General features: G+C 42.7%; 1 protein-coding gene across 8 annotated transcripts; it reads right to left on the reverse strand.

The window, feature by feature from the left end:
* Positions 1–367: 367 nt before the first annotated feature.
* On the reverse strand, positions 368–18429 carry LOC115189517 (transcription factor GATA-3). Of its 8 annotated transcripts, none has more exons than XM_029748129.1 (6): positions 18332–18429; positions 12365–12720; positions 10360–10893; positions 7298–7443; positions 5171–5296; positions 368–1882 (listed from the first exon to the last, which is right to left on the reverse strand). In XM_029748129.1, exons 2-6 carry the CDS (start codon positions 12600–12602, stop codon positions 1601–1603), a joined length of 1326 nt encoding a protein of 441 aa, XP_029603989.1. In that variant the 5' UTR covers positions 12603–12720; positions 18332–18429; the 3' UTR covers positions 368–1600. The 8 variants fall into 8 exon arrangements, with proteins under 8 accessions (XP_029603989.1, XP_029603990.1, XP_029603997.1 ...); XM_029748130.1 differs by lacking the exon at positions 18332–18429 and adding an exon at positions 12875–13176; XM_029748137.1 differs by lacking the exon at positions 18332–18429 and having other exon boundaries at positions 5142–5296; positions 12365–13181.
* Positions 18430–18982: the final 553 nt, after the last annotated feature.

Below are 18982 nucleotides of genomic sequence, written 5' to 3' on the forward strand. Positions count from 1 at the left end.
AACTTCACATGCTCTCTCCAGAAACATTACTAATTCCTAATAACGAGCTGATACCTACAGGAGAATTTCTGCCAAGCTTTCAGTTCCATTATGACCAGATTTAAAGTGCAGGTCAGTTGTGATTGTGAGAGTGATTGTGAGAATTAGCCTGCCTGTCTAGCCATAAAACGGCATGTGAGCCCTCCTACAGTCACAGTGCCACTGTTTATTTCTGCACTTCCTGTTTGTCCTTCACCACAAGAGTTGTCTGTTGCTGCTGTGAATGCTGGGTAAAAATGGCCAGACAGGTCTGGGTGGGGTGACGATGTGTCAAACATCACACGACGACGCCGCACCAGAGAACGAAATAAGTATCGCAACCCCAGGCTAACATGTCAACAGAGATTAAACTAGTTTATTCTTTTCAAAGAAAATAATAATAATTACGAAACAAAAAAGCAGTCATTTTTTACACTAGTGATTATTATTAAATTTTTACAACCATTCAGTCTGCATAACATAAAGAAATAATTCTACATCTTTGTTTCTTTCGTATTTTTGGTACTCTGAATTATACATACAAATAACAAATACAGGAACTTTTTTCACAATGCATATAATCTGTGGGCCGGAAGAAAGTCTTTCAGGTGATCCAATGTGGTAGTGTGTGTTTGTGTGTGTATGTGAAAGTATGATGTGTGAATGTGAGTGTATGTGCTAGCATGTGAACACAAACCAACAGCCCGAGACCTATAGCACATCCAAAAAAGAGACACCTGCAGTCAGAACAATAGACTCTCTAGAAGCTTAATGCATCAAACATGTTTTCCAGCAGGCGAAAGTGAAGGCCTGTCCTTTTATCGGTTCTTTCCTCTCCTCCCTTTCGTCCCTCTCTCCAGGAAGCAGAGGCGTCCTCTCTTCCTCTACTCTCCAGCGGCAGTGTCTCTTCTTGCCTTGACTCGTACCCTTCTGTCGTTAGCTGCCCAGGGGCATTTTACTTAATTAAAAAGTCTTCATTAAATGTACTGTATTTCATACAATTTGTACAAATATATTCAAAGTTAATCTCCTCTCTTCTTCTCAAGGCTCAGGGGTGGGGGTGGGGGGGGGGGGTCCTGTGATACAGGTGTGTGAAGTAGGGTGGGAAGGGGAGTGGGGGCATCACAAAAGTTGTAGCTTTTGTAATGATTGTTAATAATCTTTGTTTTTTCCCATGAAAAATGTTTGAAGACAAATGGGATTCCGGATTGGGGGTTAACAGCTGGGAGGACAGTCAGTGAGTGGGTGAAGCTTCAGGATCTTTTCTCCCAGGAGTCGGAAAACCACAGTCAGTGAGTCAGTCTGCCAGGCTTTGAGGATCGCAGTAGATACACTTGATAAAGATTAAAAAAGATACAACTGAACAAAAGCAAGGACCCATAGAGCCTGTCTCCCTCACACTGAGCTCAGATCATAGGCGGCTTGGTGATGGAGCAGAGCGGTTGGTTATGGGTAGCAGGGAGCAGTTTGGTTGTCTTTCAGCTTGGGATTCGGGTAAGCGAAGAGAACTGGGGGTAAGAGGATGGGGGGGTTAGTTGTTGATTGAGGGGTTCTGGGAGGTGGGTGGTACCGTTGGGGTCTTCTAGCCCATGGCAGAGACCATACTGGAGTGGGGGTGAGGGGCGAAGGAGGAGGGGTGCATGGGCGTGGGGGTGGACAGCATGTGGCCGGAGTGTGAGAAGGGGGGGAAGGAGGACATGTGGCGGGACAGAGCGGCGGGGCTGAACGAGCTGCTCTTCTCCATCAGGCTCTTGGAGAAGTCGTCCATGCTGTCGTGAGACTTTTTGCTCTTCTTCGACTTGCTGGACATCTTCCTGTTCCTGGTCTGAATGCCCTCCTTCTTCATGGTGAGAGGTCGGTTGATCTGAGGGACGGACACATGGGGTTAATGCACCAGGGTTAAAACAAGCAAGTTATTCAATATTCATATTTCATAGGTAAGTGACTTCAAGGAGTTACTTAAGTTGAAGGAGCAGAAATAGGAATATGAGTCAGAGTAGAACTGAGCCAAGATATCAAAGAGCAGTGTTCATGCTTTTTGATGGACTTTGATGAAGCGAAAAAACGCTGACAAACAAAGAAACTAAATAAAATCCAAGCATTGAGCTCTGTTTATCAGTCGTATCTTGTAAAGCGCATTCGAATTGTGTCAATGCATTTGGACAAACAAACAAAAAACAAAACAAAACAAAGAATATTGGAGAGGGGCGACACAAATAGGTTTCGAGCTCAGGATTTGGGGGACACTGAGACATGTAATGGAGTCCCATTATAGAATAAATCTGTCTGTCCCATTGTTAGCGGTAGGGGGTGGGGGGGAGTAGTGTGTGTGTGTGTGTGTGTGTGTGTGTGTGTGTGTGTGTGTGTGTGTGTGTGTGTGTGTGTGTGTGTGTCAGGGTGAGTCCACGTTTGGCTGGATTTAAACGCTGATTCCCTTAAGCTGGGCTGGATCTTAGACTACTGCCATGCCAGGGAGAGGGAGACAGAGGGAAAGACAGAGAGAGAGTTGGAAAGATGGAATGAGAGAGAGTGGGAAAGTGAGACAGAGTGAGAAAGAGAGCCTGGCAACCACCGTCCTAACTGGCCGACTAATGAGACACATGGCCATGACGACTACCAGTGCCGGCCAAGTCCGTCTCTCTACCCTCAACCCTCCATCTGCATGGGCATCTGCCGGCCAAAATGGCCCGAGCTGCCATATTCCTGCACAGGTTTTAGCTGGGAATGAAAGCCGGATGATGGAATTCCAGCTCAGGGCAGGATCATGAAGGAGAGGTGGATGAGGCCGGCTGCCTCCCTGATCGGTAGGTCCGCTTCCCTGAGAAATGGGAACAGGGATTTCACCGCCTCACTTCTGCCACTTTCTCTGAGACGTTATTGCCATTTTTCGCTGACTATATTTTAGCACAGAAGTGGCCCAGATGATTAGCAAAGGGCAAAGAGCTACGGCCCCTGAGCGATGTGGTTTCACTGTCTCTACACGACGTAGGGTAAAAGCGAAGGGCTTCTCTGTGTTTCTAGCTGCTAGCTAGGCATTGAAATGCAGTTCGCCCAACTAAAGCTGACCTGGCAGGCTGTGCTCTTTGATACTCTATTGTATGCCATGCATCTCACATAGGAAGCCTGGGCCTTGGGCCTCCGCCCCATTGCATCAAACAAAACACAACAGAGCTTTACTCAGTGACCACCACAGAGCATTCAGTACATTACCTCATATCCTCTCCCCACACCTATAGTAACCTGAAAACAACCACAAACCTTATGTAATGGTCTTGGGTTGACAGCACTGCAAACACCCTGACTCACACATCAGTGAATGTTCAGGAACATTGTTTCACATTGTCAAGGAGAAGAAAAAACTGATTTGGGTGTCAACACTGTCTGTCACATCTTTGTTGGCAACTTGTTTTTTTCACAAGCATCCAATAAATATGTCCATATGTAACAGTGTAGGTTCCGTCCCTCTCTTCGCCCCAACCCGGGCTCGAACCAGGGACCCTTGCACACATCAACAACTGACACCCCACGAAGCATCGTTACCCATCGCGCCACAAAAGCCACGGCCCTTGCGACGCAAGGGGAAACCCTACTTCAAGTCTCAGAGCGAGTGACGTCACCGATTGAAACGCTATTAGCGCGCACCACCGCTAACTTACTAGCCATTTCACATCGGTTACACTCACCCCCCCTTTGACCTCCTCCTTTTCCGCAGCAACCAATGATCCGGGTCAACAGCATCAATGTAACAGTGTAGGTTCCGTCCCTCTCTTCGCCCCAACCCGGGCTCGAACCAGGGACCCTTGCACACATCAACAACTGACACCCCACAAAGCATCGTTACCCATCGCGCCACAAAAGCCACGGCCCTTGCGACGCAAGGGGAAACCCTACTTCAAGTCTCAGAGCGAGTGACGTCACCGATTGAAACGCTATTAGCGCGCACCACCGCTAACTAACTAGCCATTTCACATCGGTTACACATACACATTTACTGTAGCCTACAGCCTTATCAAAATGGGAAGGCTATCAAGGTCTCTGAGGTTAGCGTTAGGTTGCTGTCACGTGCAGCCACTGTGGCCACTGTGCAGGTTAGGAGTCATTGTGCACGAGGGGAGAGAGGCTTCATATAATGTTCCATGTAAAATGTGGAATTTGTTACAAAGTGAGCAGGCCCCAACAGAATTCTGAATTTACCAAAACAAACTAATTTTGCAATTAAGCTGAGGTCGGGTCAGTTCAAAATATATAATATGTAACTGGGAAATATTATTATTCTCCCTGATAACCTGAGAAAAAAAATGTTCTTCCGTCTTAAAGAATCTGCCAAAACCAACATAGGGAAAATATTTAACAGGGAGCACTTGCGTGACAAGCAAGGAAGTGTAGTGGGATGGGCTATAGACGTCCCCCTTCGCGAGGATAAGGGATACCTTATCAGACAAACTCTGGGGCGAGCTCTCGCAGATGAAGGTTGAATAGTCTATAAGTAAAATATAATAATAATAATATGTTTTGTTAGTTAAATTACGCAGCAGCTCTCATTCTTGGTACAGTGTGTATGAGAGAGAGAGAGAGAGAGAGAGAGAGAGAGAGAGAGAGAGAGCGGAAGGAGAGAGAGAAATAACTGGTCCTGGGGGTCCTCAGATTGAGGAAGTGAAATTATGTGGTGAGACAGTAACAAGCACGCCCCAAAACGAATCAGGCAGATTGGTGGTCAGTGGGGGACTCCAAGTCCCTGGCGCTGATGTAACCAAAAGGCCTGAAATAAGATAGGTCTGAAAATTAATCGAATTTTAATTAAGCTCTTATTTAATATTCAAAAACCAAGCTGTATGCACGGGGCTTAATTCGGCTCTCTCATATATTTTGATTTGTACATGTGACTTGCTGCGAATAAATCACATGAATTATATTTATTATCGCTTGTGCCCCCACAATTCTCAATAGGGACGACTGCATAAATATTTCAAGAACTATAGAAAAAAAAGTAGCAAATAAGCTTTGAATGTACAGAAAAAAAAGAAGGGAGGAGAGAATAAATTAAAAGAAATAAACAAAAGTGAGGAAGAAAAGAAAAGATATGAAAGACGACACATGCTTAGATAAATTAGTAGATATCTTACTATAATGTAAAGGCTGTTGTTTTGCTTACATTGTGCAGTTTGTAGTATAGACCGCAAGCGTTACACACGGGGTCCCCGTTGGCGTTTCTTCGCCACAGTGTTGTCGTGCTCGTTTGACAGTTTGCACATGATGTTCCTGCGCGTCTTGCTGCAGACTGGCGAAAATGAGATACAAAAAACATGCATATCAGTCATAAGGCCTTTTCCTAGGCTATCAAACCAAATGTTGCATTTATAATACATTACTAACATATAGCTTTCTGCAAAGCTCTGTCTACCCAACTTTCTGCAAATAGTTTTAAAATAAAGACAAAATCCCAAAACAGCGCTGCTTTGACTCGAGGCTAAAAATAGCATCATGCGCACATGCCCTCTCAAGAGTAAATATTTACAGACGACATAAAAGCGGTGGCATGAAATGGGACCTATTAAATCTGATTACGTTTCCCCGTTAAAGCGACTAAGTGCTTAAGTAACAGCAAGATAGTGTCGGGTCCTTATGTTTAAATATGGAACTCAACAGGTTATACAAATAAACTACAATTAGTTTTAGGGTGAGAGCATGATGGCGGACCGAATGATGTATTTTTTTAAACAAATCTCCAGCCTCCCATGGGAGGGAAATGATATGTTAAATAATCAATATGTGCATAGCAAGATCAAAACAATAATTATTCAGTTGTTTTTACATAGCTAATCATGTTGAGCTGTCAAGGGGGGTTTCACAATATAACATGGCTAATGAATAAAATTGACAAAATGATATGCTTGTGGATGAAGATGGTAAGCTTGAATATCGCCATATAAGCTTGAATATCGCCATACCGTCCACATTGACATACCATATAGGCCTATTAGCAAATTACAGAAAAGAGTTTTTTAAAATTGGGACGAGCTAATGCGCTGATTTACATGCAAGATACGTTTCGACTTGCATGTGGAGAGGACTCTACATTCCCATGGATTGAAACGCCTGCCTCGGACGCCAGTTAGCTGACCCGCCTGACATTGATGTTATAATCTATAAAACCAATCGATAGACGAGATGACCGAATAGGACACAGTACCCGTTAACACCGAATGGGCAAAACAAAAGGCACTACACTATCTTTCGGAGGGATTTCCAATTATCTACATCTGGTGGCCTAATAACCCATGTTCATGCGTGACTTAAATAATGTCATTGCTTTGCACACCAATTTTGAGTTCCATTAACGCGAAAATAAAGTTATTGTGTACTGGAAAATGGAGCTCACTGTATCCATCTCCTGCCAGACTTCTTCTTCAGACTTCCCTCTCTCTTTTCTCTTTTCCTTTCCTTACTATTTTCCCTCAGTATTTGAACATTCTGCAGAGATTCCCTGAGTTCTGAGAAGAACAATCTAGAGTCGTGACTCCTGCGTGCCCTGGGCCGCTCCTTGCGCTGATTCGGTCCCCGGTCCCCTTCATGTTTAGACTGCGGAAGCGGGCTATGTTGTTAAAAGCGACTTATCTGCGCTGCTCAGATATCCGGCAGCTTTTTCCTGGGAAGTCGGGTTTTCACATTAGAGAGAGAAGGGGTGATATAGGCTTGAGCAGAAGCTGGCTGGCTGCTAAAAGAGCAGTCCACGCGAGGCGTCCCCTGCCTAGAAAGTGTTCCCCTTTATCTAACCATGCAGGGAGGTAGGGAAACTGCTCTATAGTACTGAGCTTTCTGGTGTTAAAAAGTTTAGGGTGTTCCTCTCCAAATACTGCAGGGTGCATGGTAGCCTACATCTCTCATCTAAACCATATAAACGTCCAATTCTAAGTATGCCATTTACAGTATGTCAACTGCAGATATTATTCCTATGCGGGCAGTGAGGATTTGGATGGAATATCTTTCGATTTGCCTCAATGCAGAATAAGAGGAATATATTTTCTCCTATTTTTTTTTCCTCTAAGAAATATCAAACAGTAGGGCAATTGAAGCGGGAAAAATAATAATTGATGAAGCAAATCATTTAAAAAAATGCATAACAATAGTAATAATAAATCTGCAGTTTGCTATTACTGTATATCTAAAAGAATTCGAGACCTGCACTTGGCGAGTCAATTTCCTGCAGCTAACACTTCTTCCTGGGTAGAGAAAGAGAGAAAGACGGAAGTGTCATCAATACAAAGTGGCAGGGACATACCAGTCGTCGCTTGGGTTTGATGAGGGGCCGATTCTGCCCGTTCATCTTGTGATAGAGTCCGCAGGCGTTACACAAATAGTGGCCAGTGCCATCCCGCCTCCAGAGCGGGGTCGACGTAGCTCCACAGTTAACGCACTCTCTACCTTCTGAAAGCAGAAACGATACACAACACGGAGAGAGCGCCGAGATCAGTTCGCCCCTTTAAAACTAAACATAGCATCTCACATCTGGAACACTTGATCCCTCAGGTCAAGAGGGAGAAAGGTTGTAATAAACATCGTAGAAAATGTCATCACACAAAATAATTAATTCTAATAGTAGCATAACATTCATATTACATAGTAATAATAATACAAATAATATAAATTATACTACTAGGCATACTACTACTAATACTACTACTGCTACTACTACTAATAATAATAATAATAACACAACTGCTACTACTACTACTGCTGCTGCTACTACTACTACTACTACTATTACTACTACTACTACTCTCTACTACTACTACTACTACTGCTACTATACTACTAGTACTGCTACTACTACTACTACTTCTACTAATAATACTAATACTAATACAACTGCTACTACTAATAATAATAATAATACAACTGCTACTCCTACTACTACTACTACTACTACTACTACTGCTACTACTACTACTACTACTACTACTACTGCTACTACTACTACTTCTACTAATAATAATAATAATAATAATACAACTGCTACTACTACTTATAGTAATAGAACTGCTACTACTACTACTATTAATAATAACAATAATAATAATAATAATAATAATAATACAGTGAGCCTTTAACAATGCATTGAATATTCCAAGTGGAAAAAAGCCCAGCCTCTATTAGGATACAACTGATAGCAACATTTGACCCTGGAGTTAGTAGGCCTATTCACATTCATAGTGTTTCTAAGGTTACCTCATACAATATGTCTGACATCATACAGACATCTGACTATCATTGAATAAAACAGGTCTGTTATGGTCGATTACTGTCCCAATGTGGTCACACATCATTTCATCAAATGCATAATATATTAATTCAAACTGATAGCCTATCTTTAGAAAAGGGCGTGCATAATCTATGGACTCAATCATGTTTTTGGGATTAAAATGTACCCTCTTCTTTCTCCCACACACACAACCTCTCATTTCACAGTGGTGTAAAGTAATAATAATAATAATATGTTATTGTAGAATAGGCGAATTCATTCATATTTAGGTCTGTTTATTTGATTGGAATGACCACTCTCTTTCCAAACCAGCATTTGGGTTTGACTGGCACTTCTCTAGTGACACCGACAGGTGAGAGGCGCGTTAACAGGTTCATTAAGGGGGTCTCCAGATCCCCAGGCCTATGTGGCCTCACCACTGAAAATAAAACAACCGAGCTGCGCGGCAGGATTATTTGAAAGCATAGACGCGTATAGAGAGGAGGCCTTGCGTCGTGCCGTGCCTTTATGCTCACCCGCACTTCCCCTTATGACTGCAAAAACCGCTCCACTTCTTCAGAGACTGATACGCGTCACTTCTGGTTCTGCCTTGTTAGATGTGATAGACATTCCAGAGACCTCAGCAGACACGGAGGACGTTGTAAATCAATAGTGGTTTTAGAGAGAGGAGACTGGCTAACACAGCTAAACAAATGTATCCACTCCACAATAGGGCTCTGAGAAATAGGCTACTACAGGATTGTGTATTGCGCAAGGCGTGTTCCGGGGTTTATGTTTAGAAGTCCACAGAGTCGACCTTTCTCCACGACTTCTTTTCGACTGCAGGTTTGCAATGTAGACACATTCCATTATATGACCTCATTAATAGATAACCTATTTAAGATTCATTTTAGGGGATGTATCTTTACGCACATTACAGCACACACATACTTTATCCTCAAATTAAAATGATTTATTTTTTTGTTTGTAATAAGCGAATATTATTCAGCATTGAGTAAGCCTGATGATATGCATCGACTAATCCACTGTTTTCTATATGTCTCCTAATGCTATGTGGCACTGATATTAATCTCATTACAGTTAACTGGTTTCGAGCGGTGCCTGAAAAACCTTTTTTTTTAAATTACCCCCACTTGCTTGGATAAAATTCCGCTTCGCCAGTCGTGCCCCTCTGCCACGGAGAGTGTTCATTCGTGATTACCCCCTCTCAATGCAGCCCCGCATCCGGGCTCTATCAAAGTTATTACTGGCTCTCCGTAAACAATGCAACTGTCGCGTGCACCAGTCTGACAGTAATGGGATTATCTAAACGGGCGCGAGAGCCATGCCGGCACGGAGGCCGCGGTCACAGATTTAGCCTCTCTCTCGTTCCCTCTGTGAAACATAGAACAACTGAAAACGGATCTGGTCTATACACAGCTTAAAACTATTCTGAACTCATCTGATTTAAGGGCACTAAAGCTGTTTAATCATTCACTGGACTAAATTCCTTTGCTTTGGAAAGTGGAAAATCGTTCAATCTTATGTGGGCAAATGCGCTTTGAATGATTTAATTCGCTTTCTATTCTAAGCAATGTGTTTTAACAAATCATGGTGCTGATTGAATGCGATTAAGCATGTTTGTGTAGCCTAATAACATATAGAAACGCTATAACGTCCCCAATTAAAATTGTTACTCAGTCAAATTGATGTAGAGATAGAAACCCGGATTATCCATGCAATATTATTTTATTAATATTTAGAATGTATTATTATTGTTATTATTATTGTTGTTGTTATTGCTATTATTATTCATTTGTATTATTATGACCGCCACCTGCTTTCCTTGGCACTGCTATTGTATTTCCCCTCAAACGAATCTTGTGCATGAGTCCCATTGAGACACATTGGTCTTTCTATGGGTTCTGCAAGGGCTGGAGAAAGGCCTCGGCTGTCACTCAAAGCTACAGTTCTTTTTTTGTGTGGAGAACGAAAAAAGGTCCTGATTCTGAAACGGGTACATTGGGATTACACCTGGATATCATCAATGTCATCAATTCTAAGGTGAAATCAAATGGTAATATAATAAAATGCACGCCTACCTGAACATGACCTTGTTTTTGGTCTTGTTTTGGAACCATAACTAGAAGATGACCCACCTATCAGGCTACTTGGTGGGAAGAGGCCTGGGCCGTATTCGGGGACATAGGATGGGTATGTGGCGATGGGGTGATGATGGTGGGCGGAGGATTGCGCTCCGATTGATGCCATGCTCCGGCTGTGAGACTCCAGTTTCATGCTCTCGGCCAGGGACACCTGGTACTTTATGCACTCTTTCTCCTCCTGTTGGCGACTGTTGCTGCTTGAGCCCGGAGTGGAGATGCCTGGGTCCGGGGACACGTCTTTCGGAGGAGTGGGGGGAAAGGTGAAGAGGTGCGGGCTGGAGTGGCCCCCGGACAGGGAGGAGGAGGACGCCGTGGGGTAGACAGAGAGACCTGCCGGGGAACCGTGGTGCAGTGAGCTCTTCTGGAAAGGACTCAGGTTCCACGGGGAAGTGCTGTGGTGCTGCATCGCTTTGCTTCCGTCCAGCCACGGCAGAGAGCCGTGCAGTAGAGAGGGGCGACACACTTGACTACCTGTAATAGAAAATAGGATGATAGAACGGTGTCAGTATTGTTCTCGGTGAAGAAAATTACAATAGGTCTACATTCAATTAGCCTACTCTCACGATTTGATCCCTTTCCCTTATGATCATTTTGTTGACTTTAAACAACAATATCTCACATGTATGCTGGTTTAAGTTTGACCTCGCCATGTAGGCCTAGGCCTATGAAAATTACACAAATAATATCCCTTCGTTTCAAATTAAAGGTATACCTCAGTCACTGTCAATTAACAAAGTTTGGTCACACTTTCTATTGAAACAAAACGTGATAAATATGACAAGGTCTTGTTCGTTTGATATTTATACGAGTGAATTCAGATGTGCTTTACCAGTGGAGAAACGGCAACCACAAAGACTTAGACTTTTGATTATTTTCATTAAGAAAGCCTATAAATCGATTATGGAAAACAAATACAATTTTAGTAAAACATCACCCACGATTTCTCTTAATGGACACAAGGTAAAACTGCACACCAGGCCTACACAACTAACAACACATGCTCTGACCCAAATTGTCCCTCCTGACTCCAGCCTACTTCATTTTTGGGGGTCTAGCCGAAACCCAGGGCCTGGATGACTGTGTCAGAGCAGCAGTGTGAGTAGCACGCCAGTCTCAATGCAGAGGGTTTGAACAGTGGTGTTTTAGCATCGGAAGAAGCATCGCTACAGAAACCGGGTCATGATTCACTATTCCGTTCAGGAAGTCATGTCAATAAATTAAACCAAATTCTCTCCCGCAGTTATTTTCTCTCCAAGAATATCTATAATTAAATGATAACTCATAGTTTACCTGACATAAAATGGACACGGTTGTGTGGTGAAGTATGATAGTCTGAAATGACAAAATATATCTCATGGGGCCTTTCCAAATTCTCTCTGTCCGTAGGTCGACACATTCATCCGTTTGGTAACATATTTGAATTTAACCACGATACAAACATACATGTCATATTTGACAATAGTAACATGCTGTGCATTTGTAATTCACGTTAATTTATTTGATTTAAACATGTCATTGATTTCAAATTGCTCGACTGATAGTGTCGGACAACCTTCCCTTCTTCCAACTGATTTTACTGTGCTAAAAATCGCACTGAACATGGAATTAGAATAATGAAACAGAGTGGTCTTACTCACTGTTAAAACAAATACCTATACTCACAACTGGAAAGATATGAAACCAAAGGTAAACCACCAGAGAGGTACGCCACACATAACATAACATATGCATGGTGTCATATGGCTCTCGCATTTTTAAATGATCCTGATCCGCTGAGGCTAAAACCTATTAGACAAATACTTCGGTTCAGACATTTTAAAATGGACAGCCGTCTGAAGACGAATTGTTCTTATGTTAGCTCTATCTGAGTTAAATATGACCATGCCAAATATAAACAATTCAATAGCAGCTTAAAAACGACAGGTAATGAGGCAGTACTTACTGTGTGGAGGAGGTGGGTACCTCTGGACGGCTCGGACTGAGTTCCCGTAGTATGGAGATACGTGGTTGCCCTGTGAGTCGATATTAAACAGTACATCCACATCGTCGGCGAGGGGATACTGCGAGGGGTCCATGTACGAGTGGCCGAGGCCCGGGTGGTGCGAGCCGGGATGCTGTTCGTTTAGCACCGATGGGTGGTGATGGCTCATCCATCGGGGTTGGTCCGCGGATACTTCCATAGCTTTTTAGCAAACGTTCATATACACCGGAGTGAACCGATTCAAATCAAGTAAGAAAAAAATCTGTCCGAATTCCTGCTTTGTTTAATCCACAGTTTTCTTCGTTACCTTCGTTCACCTGGAGATGAAAAATAAAAATGTATTTAAAAAAGATGTTGTTCCCCCTATGTAGATGTTATTTTCAGTCTATTCAAATGCGATTATTTGGCAGGGATTCACATTAACGTGAATATGCCTGTATAATAAATAAAACAAAATTGTTCAAAACATACATTCAAAAAATAATGTTTCACTTGAATGTTGTCATGAATAAGTCCAAGGTCGTATCCAGTCCCACTCAAAAGTTCCTCAACTTTTCCCTGACAAAGTTTCTATATTATTAAGCCGATTCAACAAGTTGTAGAGGTATATGTTTAGACGCAGCCTTGTTTGCAGTAGGTGGCTTAGTGCAAACTGACTAGCACCGAACTCACAGATCAAATCTCTGTTTGTGCGCAGCGGCAACCCTCGCCACTTACTTCGCTTCCCTCACTCTCTCTCTCTCTCTCTCTCTCTCTCTCTCTCTCTCGCTCTCTCTCTAGCTCTCTCACCCACTCTCTCTATCTCTCTCTGAACTCTCTCCGTCCCCGTGTGTGTGTGTATACGTCTCTCTCTCTCTCTCTCTCTCTCTCTCTCGCTCTTTCTCTGTTTTTTTTTTACAGTGAAGGCATTCTTTCAGGATGGCGCCAGGCAGCTCAATGCTTGCAGACAGCTGTGGCGCGACGCAACTTAAGGAGGGTCTGTCAGTGTCATCAGTGGGGGAGGGGCCTGCCCTGCTCGCCCTAATTGAATATAGTGGGCCAGGAGAGATGACCAAGAACGGATTTCTCTTTCACAGACCCTGCAAAAGTCTCACCAATAGTTAATACATTTATTTACATGTTCAGATTATTATTTTTAGAAAGCAAATACCGGTACACAAACGCATTCATGCCCATTATACACAATGTATTGTTCATTATAACTCAATTATAACCCATAATAAAGTGATTTTTTATAAGAAAATATGGACATATAGACTAAATATGTAAATATGAACATCTTAAATGCACATCTCATGAAGACAACATGAAAAACAACACAGATATTTAATTATATTATATTATTTTCTGTTCTAAAGTAGACTGCTTTTTAATGCAGTATCTGTATCAATGAATCCTGCTGGCCACAATAATATTTCCGGGCTTGTCATGAAAAAAAGATATAAATAGAAAGAGACGTGAAGCCTGTTGCTCAATAACGAGGGACCAGTGGCAACCTGGCAGGTTGTTGGACGCCCATTTTCTTAAAATTGTGACAGTGCGTCCTCTCGCGGTGACAGGCGCGTTATTATAATGGCAGGCTACGACTTAACTCCCCAATTTGGACTGATTTCCTCGCTTCACAGAGCAGGGGCAGGCGAGGACGCCAGAGTGGCTGAACTGCAGTCTGAAAACACTCCACTGCATTACTGCCTGGCTCCTCAGCTGACTTTAACAGACTGAGAGAGAGCGCGAGAGAGAGAGAATTCTTCCAGAGAATTAGACTGCTAGTCTCTCACCCAACACACAGATAGACAAGCAGCAAATGCCCTGACATGTCATTATTCATTCAAAAAGACTGCATTAAATGTAATTTGATGCAGTCATTTTTTTTTTACAATACCAAGTCATTCATGCGTTCTATAGTGTATGATCTTAAATTGACCAATTAAATATATTCATATTGACACCATAGGCCAGATCATCTAATTATTCCATATGCCAGTGTCAGGTATGAATGCTGCAGTGTACTCTCGCCTTGTTCCACTTGATTGCACAGTAATAGGTGGGGGGGGGCTTCCCCGTGGGGAGGTATTTTGTATCTAATTCCCAGTTTGGCTACCCCATACTCTCCGATTGGTAGCATGTCACTGTAGAATAGGGGGATGTTCTTTTTGGTGCTGCGCAAAGCACTGACACAGGCAGCCTCTACGACGCCACTGGACGTGACGTCACCTCCAGGAAACTAACCCTCTCTGCGAGCAGAGCAGAGCGCGCAGGCTGTTCTGGAGAGGAAATGCGCGCGCCCTTTTCCAGTGAGTAAAATGATAATTATTTAATGGCACAATTCTATAACCAGGTATGCTGGGCATTCATTACGTTAAAATCATGAAGAAATTCTATGGTGAGTTGTATGCACACAAACATTACAAGGGGAGAAAAGGCAGATTATATTAATAGCCTTGCATTCGCATAAAAATCGATACCATATACTTTTCCAAAGTGCACTATCACGAATGCAAACTGACACGAAGGAAATTGATATATGAAATGCATTTTGTCAGGGTCTCCATGGGAGCACTTGATATTCAGAGCATGGCCACAACAATAACTGCCACATCCATCATATGCAATGAGGTAGGCCTATTTTACAGAATAGGGTAACTACATATGTGATATTCGTAGATGGCCTTTTAGTCTTTTGTAGCTTGTGCATTTTACCAAGGCCGTTCTCAGTCGGGTGTACGGGGTTAATGTGTGAGAACCAGAAATATTGCTGATTTGGCAAAGCACGCTTTTATCCCTCTCCAGGATACCCAGAGAGCATGTCTCACTCAGGCGAACCTGAGACTGAACCTGGATGGAAACTGCTGTACCGCCTCACATCGAACAATCTCACCGCCATTGTCGAGCTGTCAACGGACTCGTGTAATTATCCTCTTTAAAAGTATCGCGCTCCATTATCCACCAAGTAGGCTGTGCGTTATAGGTGCTCCGAGGCAACACATGACGGTACATGTAAAAATCCTGATCATGTTTTTTTGTTTCTTGTCTTGATGACTGGAAGCTTACAGAGTGGGACATGGAACCTCTCTCAAGACGTGATTCCCCAAGCCTCAGTGTCAAGAGAGAAGGAGAGTGGAATAAAAACTGGTACCCTTTAAAAGTTGTCATTTGTAATCCCTACCACTGTCACAACAGAAGGGGGGCCCTGTGTGTGTGTGTGTGTGTGTGTGTGTGTGTGTGAGTGTGTGTGTGCGCGCGTGTCTGTGCGTGATAAAATAACCAAAACAAACAAAATAAAAAGCAGATGTCTAGTCTACCACACTGCGTCTGATTCATAAATGTTGCCTGGTGGCGAGCACAGCAGAAGATTGGGGAGATAATTTGTGAGTGATTATGTCAGGGAACACTGATTAAAATCAGAAGATTTCACCGAGGGTGAGAATTTAAGACACCACAGGATTATTTCATTGTCAGAGTGAGATGAACTTTTTAGATAGCGTCTCTTTGTTTACAGTGTCCACATTTTGCCTCCCAACTGCAATTATGACAAATATATTAACTACTAATAATAATAATATGCATATTGATAATACCATATAGGCTATTCAAATAATTACTATAAATTGTATCTATTACTTTTTAAAATATTTTTGGGGGTTGATCATATGTGTCCAAGCATCATCATTAAAACAGGGGCAAGCTTCCCTGACGCTCTTGCGCTGTAACCCAGTTTTGAGGCAGATGAAAAACCGGGAAGGCCCAGAAATACCATTTAATTAAAGTTCCGGCATTTGGCTTAGGAGACTTTTGATGGGTTTCGGTTTTACAGTTTCATTCTAATGTAGCAGGTAAAGCTGTCCAAAGAGCCGCGAGGCGCGGATCCAGGGTGAACCAGAGGAAACCGCCTCGGGCAGCGGGCAGCACGCGGCTCTCTCTCTACGCGCTGGAGCTACCTCACTCCAATCACCACTGGAATACATTATTATTATCTTGATGAACACGGAGGAAAATAAAAACAGCGATGGAGAGAGAAACGCATTCGGACTATTTATTACTATTATTAATAATAATAATAACAAGGATTTTGATATACGCTGAAATAGAGAAAAAATTACACCGAAGACAGGCATTTTCAAATAATTCAAAACGATATCATGCATGCCTTAATTTGAAAAGTCGAGTTGGGGCATGTGAAATATAGCCTATAAATATAGGCCACATGTATAAAATGACTAATGCCACAATATTCTCTGATCTTTTCAAGAACAACGCTTATTGTACTCAATTAACTATGTGAACCAGTTCAGATTCTTAGAACCAAAACGAGGGCGTGAAATTATTCTCGGTGTGAATGAAACTTGAAAAATGAGGTATATTTCTTAGAATGATTCAAATGAGAAAAGCTTTTGGAACATTTTACCTCGAGTACAGATGATGTTTTCGGTAATGCTTTAGCTTCAATAACAAGAAAAAGAGATTAAGGTACTCTGTCAATTAAGTGAGAGGGATGCTTATCCGTGTGATCGCTATTCACCTCCTCTCTCTTAACGGCGGCATCGCCAGGCCCACACCGCCTCCATTTGGATGCTACTGTTTTCGGTTCCTCTGCTTTAAACAACATCAAATGTAGTGCTCTTAGGGCGTATTTGACCAAAAATTCCATTGACAGTTGGTGCATTTATTTACTCCCATTTTACATAACACAGTGTTCTTGCTGATTAGCATACAGATAAAACTAGTCTAAATAAATCCCCAACGCTGATAGTCCGCCAGGTAGCTAACATCATTTGAGAACTTCATAAACACACAAACAAAGAACTTCGACATATCAACATTTCAAGCCACACTCAATGTGCTGCCCATCTCTGTCGTGGCCTGATTTGGAGATTGGAGGCAGATTGCATCCTTATTTAAAAGGTAACCCACCTCGTGATTATGTGAGTGGCCAGCCTCCCTATCTCCAAAACACAGCTGTTGGGGAAGCATTCAGCATTAATCAATAGAACCGCGCGCGATTTCCCAGCCCGTTCTGTTCTCTGCATGTAAATAACCGCTCGAGCTCTGCCCATGATAGCGCGACTGTGATGCCCTTAATTTCGTATCCTATTCATTCCATGTAACAGCTCCTCTCCAAATCAAGCCATATCGACCACAGACGTGATGGAAAAAGGGGGAATGCAGCCTCAGCAAATCCAACTCCTTTCTTTTATGACCCATTGGCGAGGTAATCAGATCAATTTCATGGGTTAAGGGATTCTGCCTGCCACCAACTCAGGTGGTAATAGATCATTAAAATCCTTCATCTTCTGTATTTCGGGAGGCGTGAGGTAGGTAAAATACTCTCAGAATCTAATGCGTTAACTGCAATACATTCCAAAGCAATTTGGAAACGTTGACGCAGTGAAAAACGAAAAAAGGAACGATTTATTAAAACGATTATTGAAGACCACCTATAGCCTATTTACTGTATATATATATTTATTTTCGAAAATGTCTTTAGACCTAATATCCCCCAGCCTAATGCCAGTCACAAACGCAGCCAAACACATATAGGCTACAGTAAAAACATAAGAGGCAACAATGGCGTCGCATGTGTGTCTTTTTAACCACATTTCTGTTTGACAGACATGCAGAAAAGCTCTACTACACATGTTGAGAAAATGGAGCTGTTTAACCGGTCTCTGCAATTCACTAAACAAAAAGCATGTGTGCCTTTTTTCCTAAAGATGCACTTCAAAAACGCTAAATTAAAAAATCGTTTTTAAAGCCATGGATCAAACTTGCTCATCAATTCATTTCTGGACATAAGCCTGGCTGGACAGAACACACAGAGGCAGGCTGGAAGGGACCAGCGTGTACCTTTAAGAGCTATACTTTGTGTTCTTCGCTGAAGGACAGCCAGACAGACAGACTTGCTTTATAGAAATCTAAATATTTACTGACCTGTGGAATAGAGGTTCGCGGTCGTTTTTTTCTGATCGGCTGCAGATGTGAGGAAAGAGTGACATGGAGATCGAAGCGCCGATGGCATTTAGAGAGAGCGAGCTGCGTACGGAAAAAAAATCGAGGCGCGCGCGCCCTCAGCCCAGTCACTCACACACACACACACACACAAACACACACGCGCGCGCACATACACTCCTACAGGCCAACCAAAGCATCTGTACATTCAGATCAGAGAACTTCCGGGTCGGTGAAGTCTAAGGAGGAAAAACATAGTTAGACAAGCCGAATGCCCCTAGACCACTATTAGGGCATTTTGCCACTTTATGAGGTCAGAGAGGTGGACTGCTGTTTATGGCGCATGTAGCTGCTGTAGTATTTGGTCGGCTCGTATTTTTAGCATCGGTAATACTGTTAAAGTAGCCTATAGCTTAGCCTTGTAGCTAACTAATCATGGGATGGTATATTGGGCGTTAGAAATCACGTAGCACGGCATGCTTTAAATTGCTTAGTATTTCGATCTGTGCGTGCGTGAATTTCGAAAAAGGAAAATCATAGTTGATTGCAACTCTCAGTAATCAATATGTTCGTGTCATCGACCATTTCAATGCACGTGTAAAGAGGGACTCAAGTGCGCGCGTCCACACACAT

Source organism: Salmo trutta, unplaced genomic scaffold (assembly GCF_901001165.1).
Source record: "Salmo trutta unplaced genomic scaffold, fSalTru1.1, whole genome shotgun sequence".
NCBI classification, from domain to species: Eukaryota; Metazoa; Chordata; class Actinopteri; order Salmoniformes; family Salmonidae; genus Salmo; species Salmo trutta.

What these genes read in the sequence shown, in the direction of transcription:
- LOC115189517 (XM_029748129.1), bottom strand. Translation starts at nt 12,602, where the DNA reads ATGGAAGTATCCGCGGACCAACCCCGATGGATGAGCCATCACCACCCA. An exon ending in GTACCCACCTCCTCCACACA is followed by an intron (nt 10,894 to 12,364) that starts GTAAGTACTGCC and finishes TTTCTATTACAG; the next exon opens with GTAGTCAAGTGTGTCGCCCC. An exon ending in TCAAACCCAAGCGACGACTG is followed by an intron (nt 5,297 to 7,297) that starts GTATGTCCCTGC and finishes CATTTTCGCCAG; the next exon opens with TCTGCAGCAAGACGCGCAGG.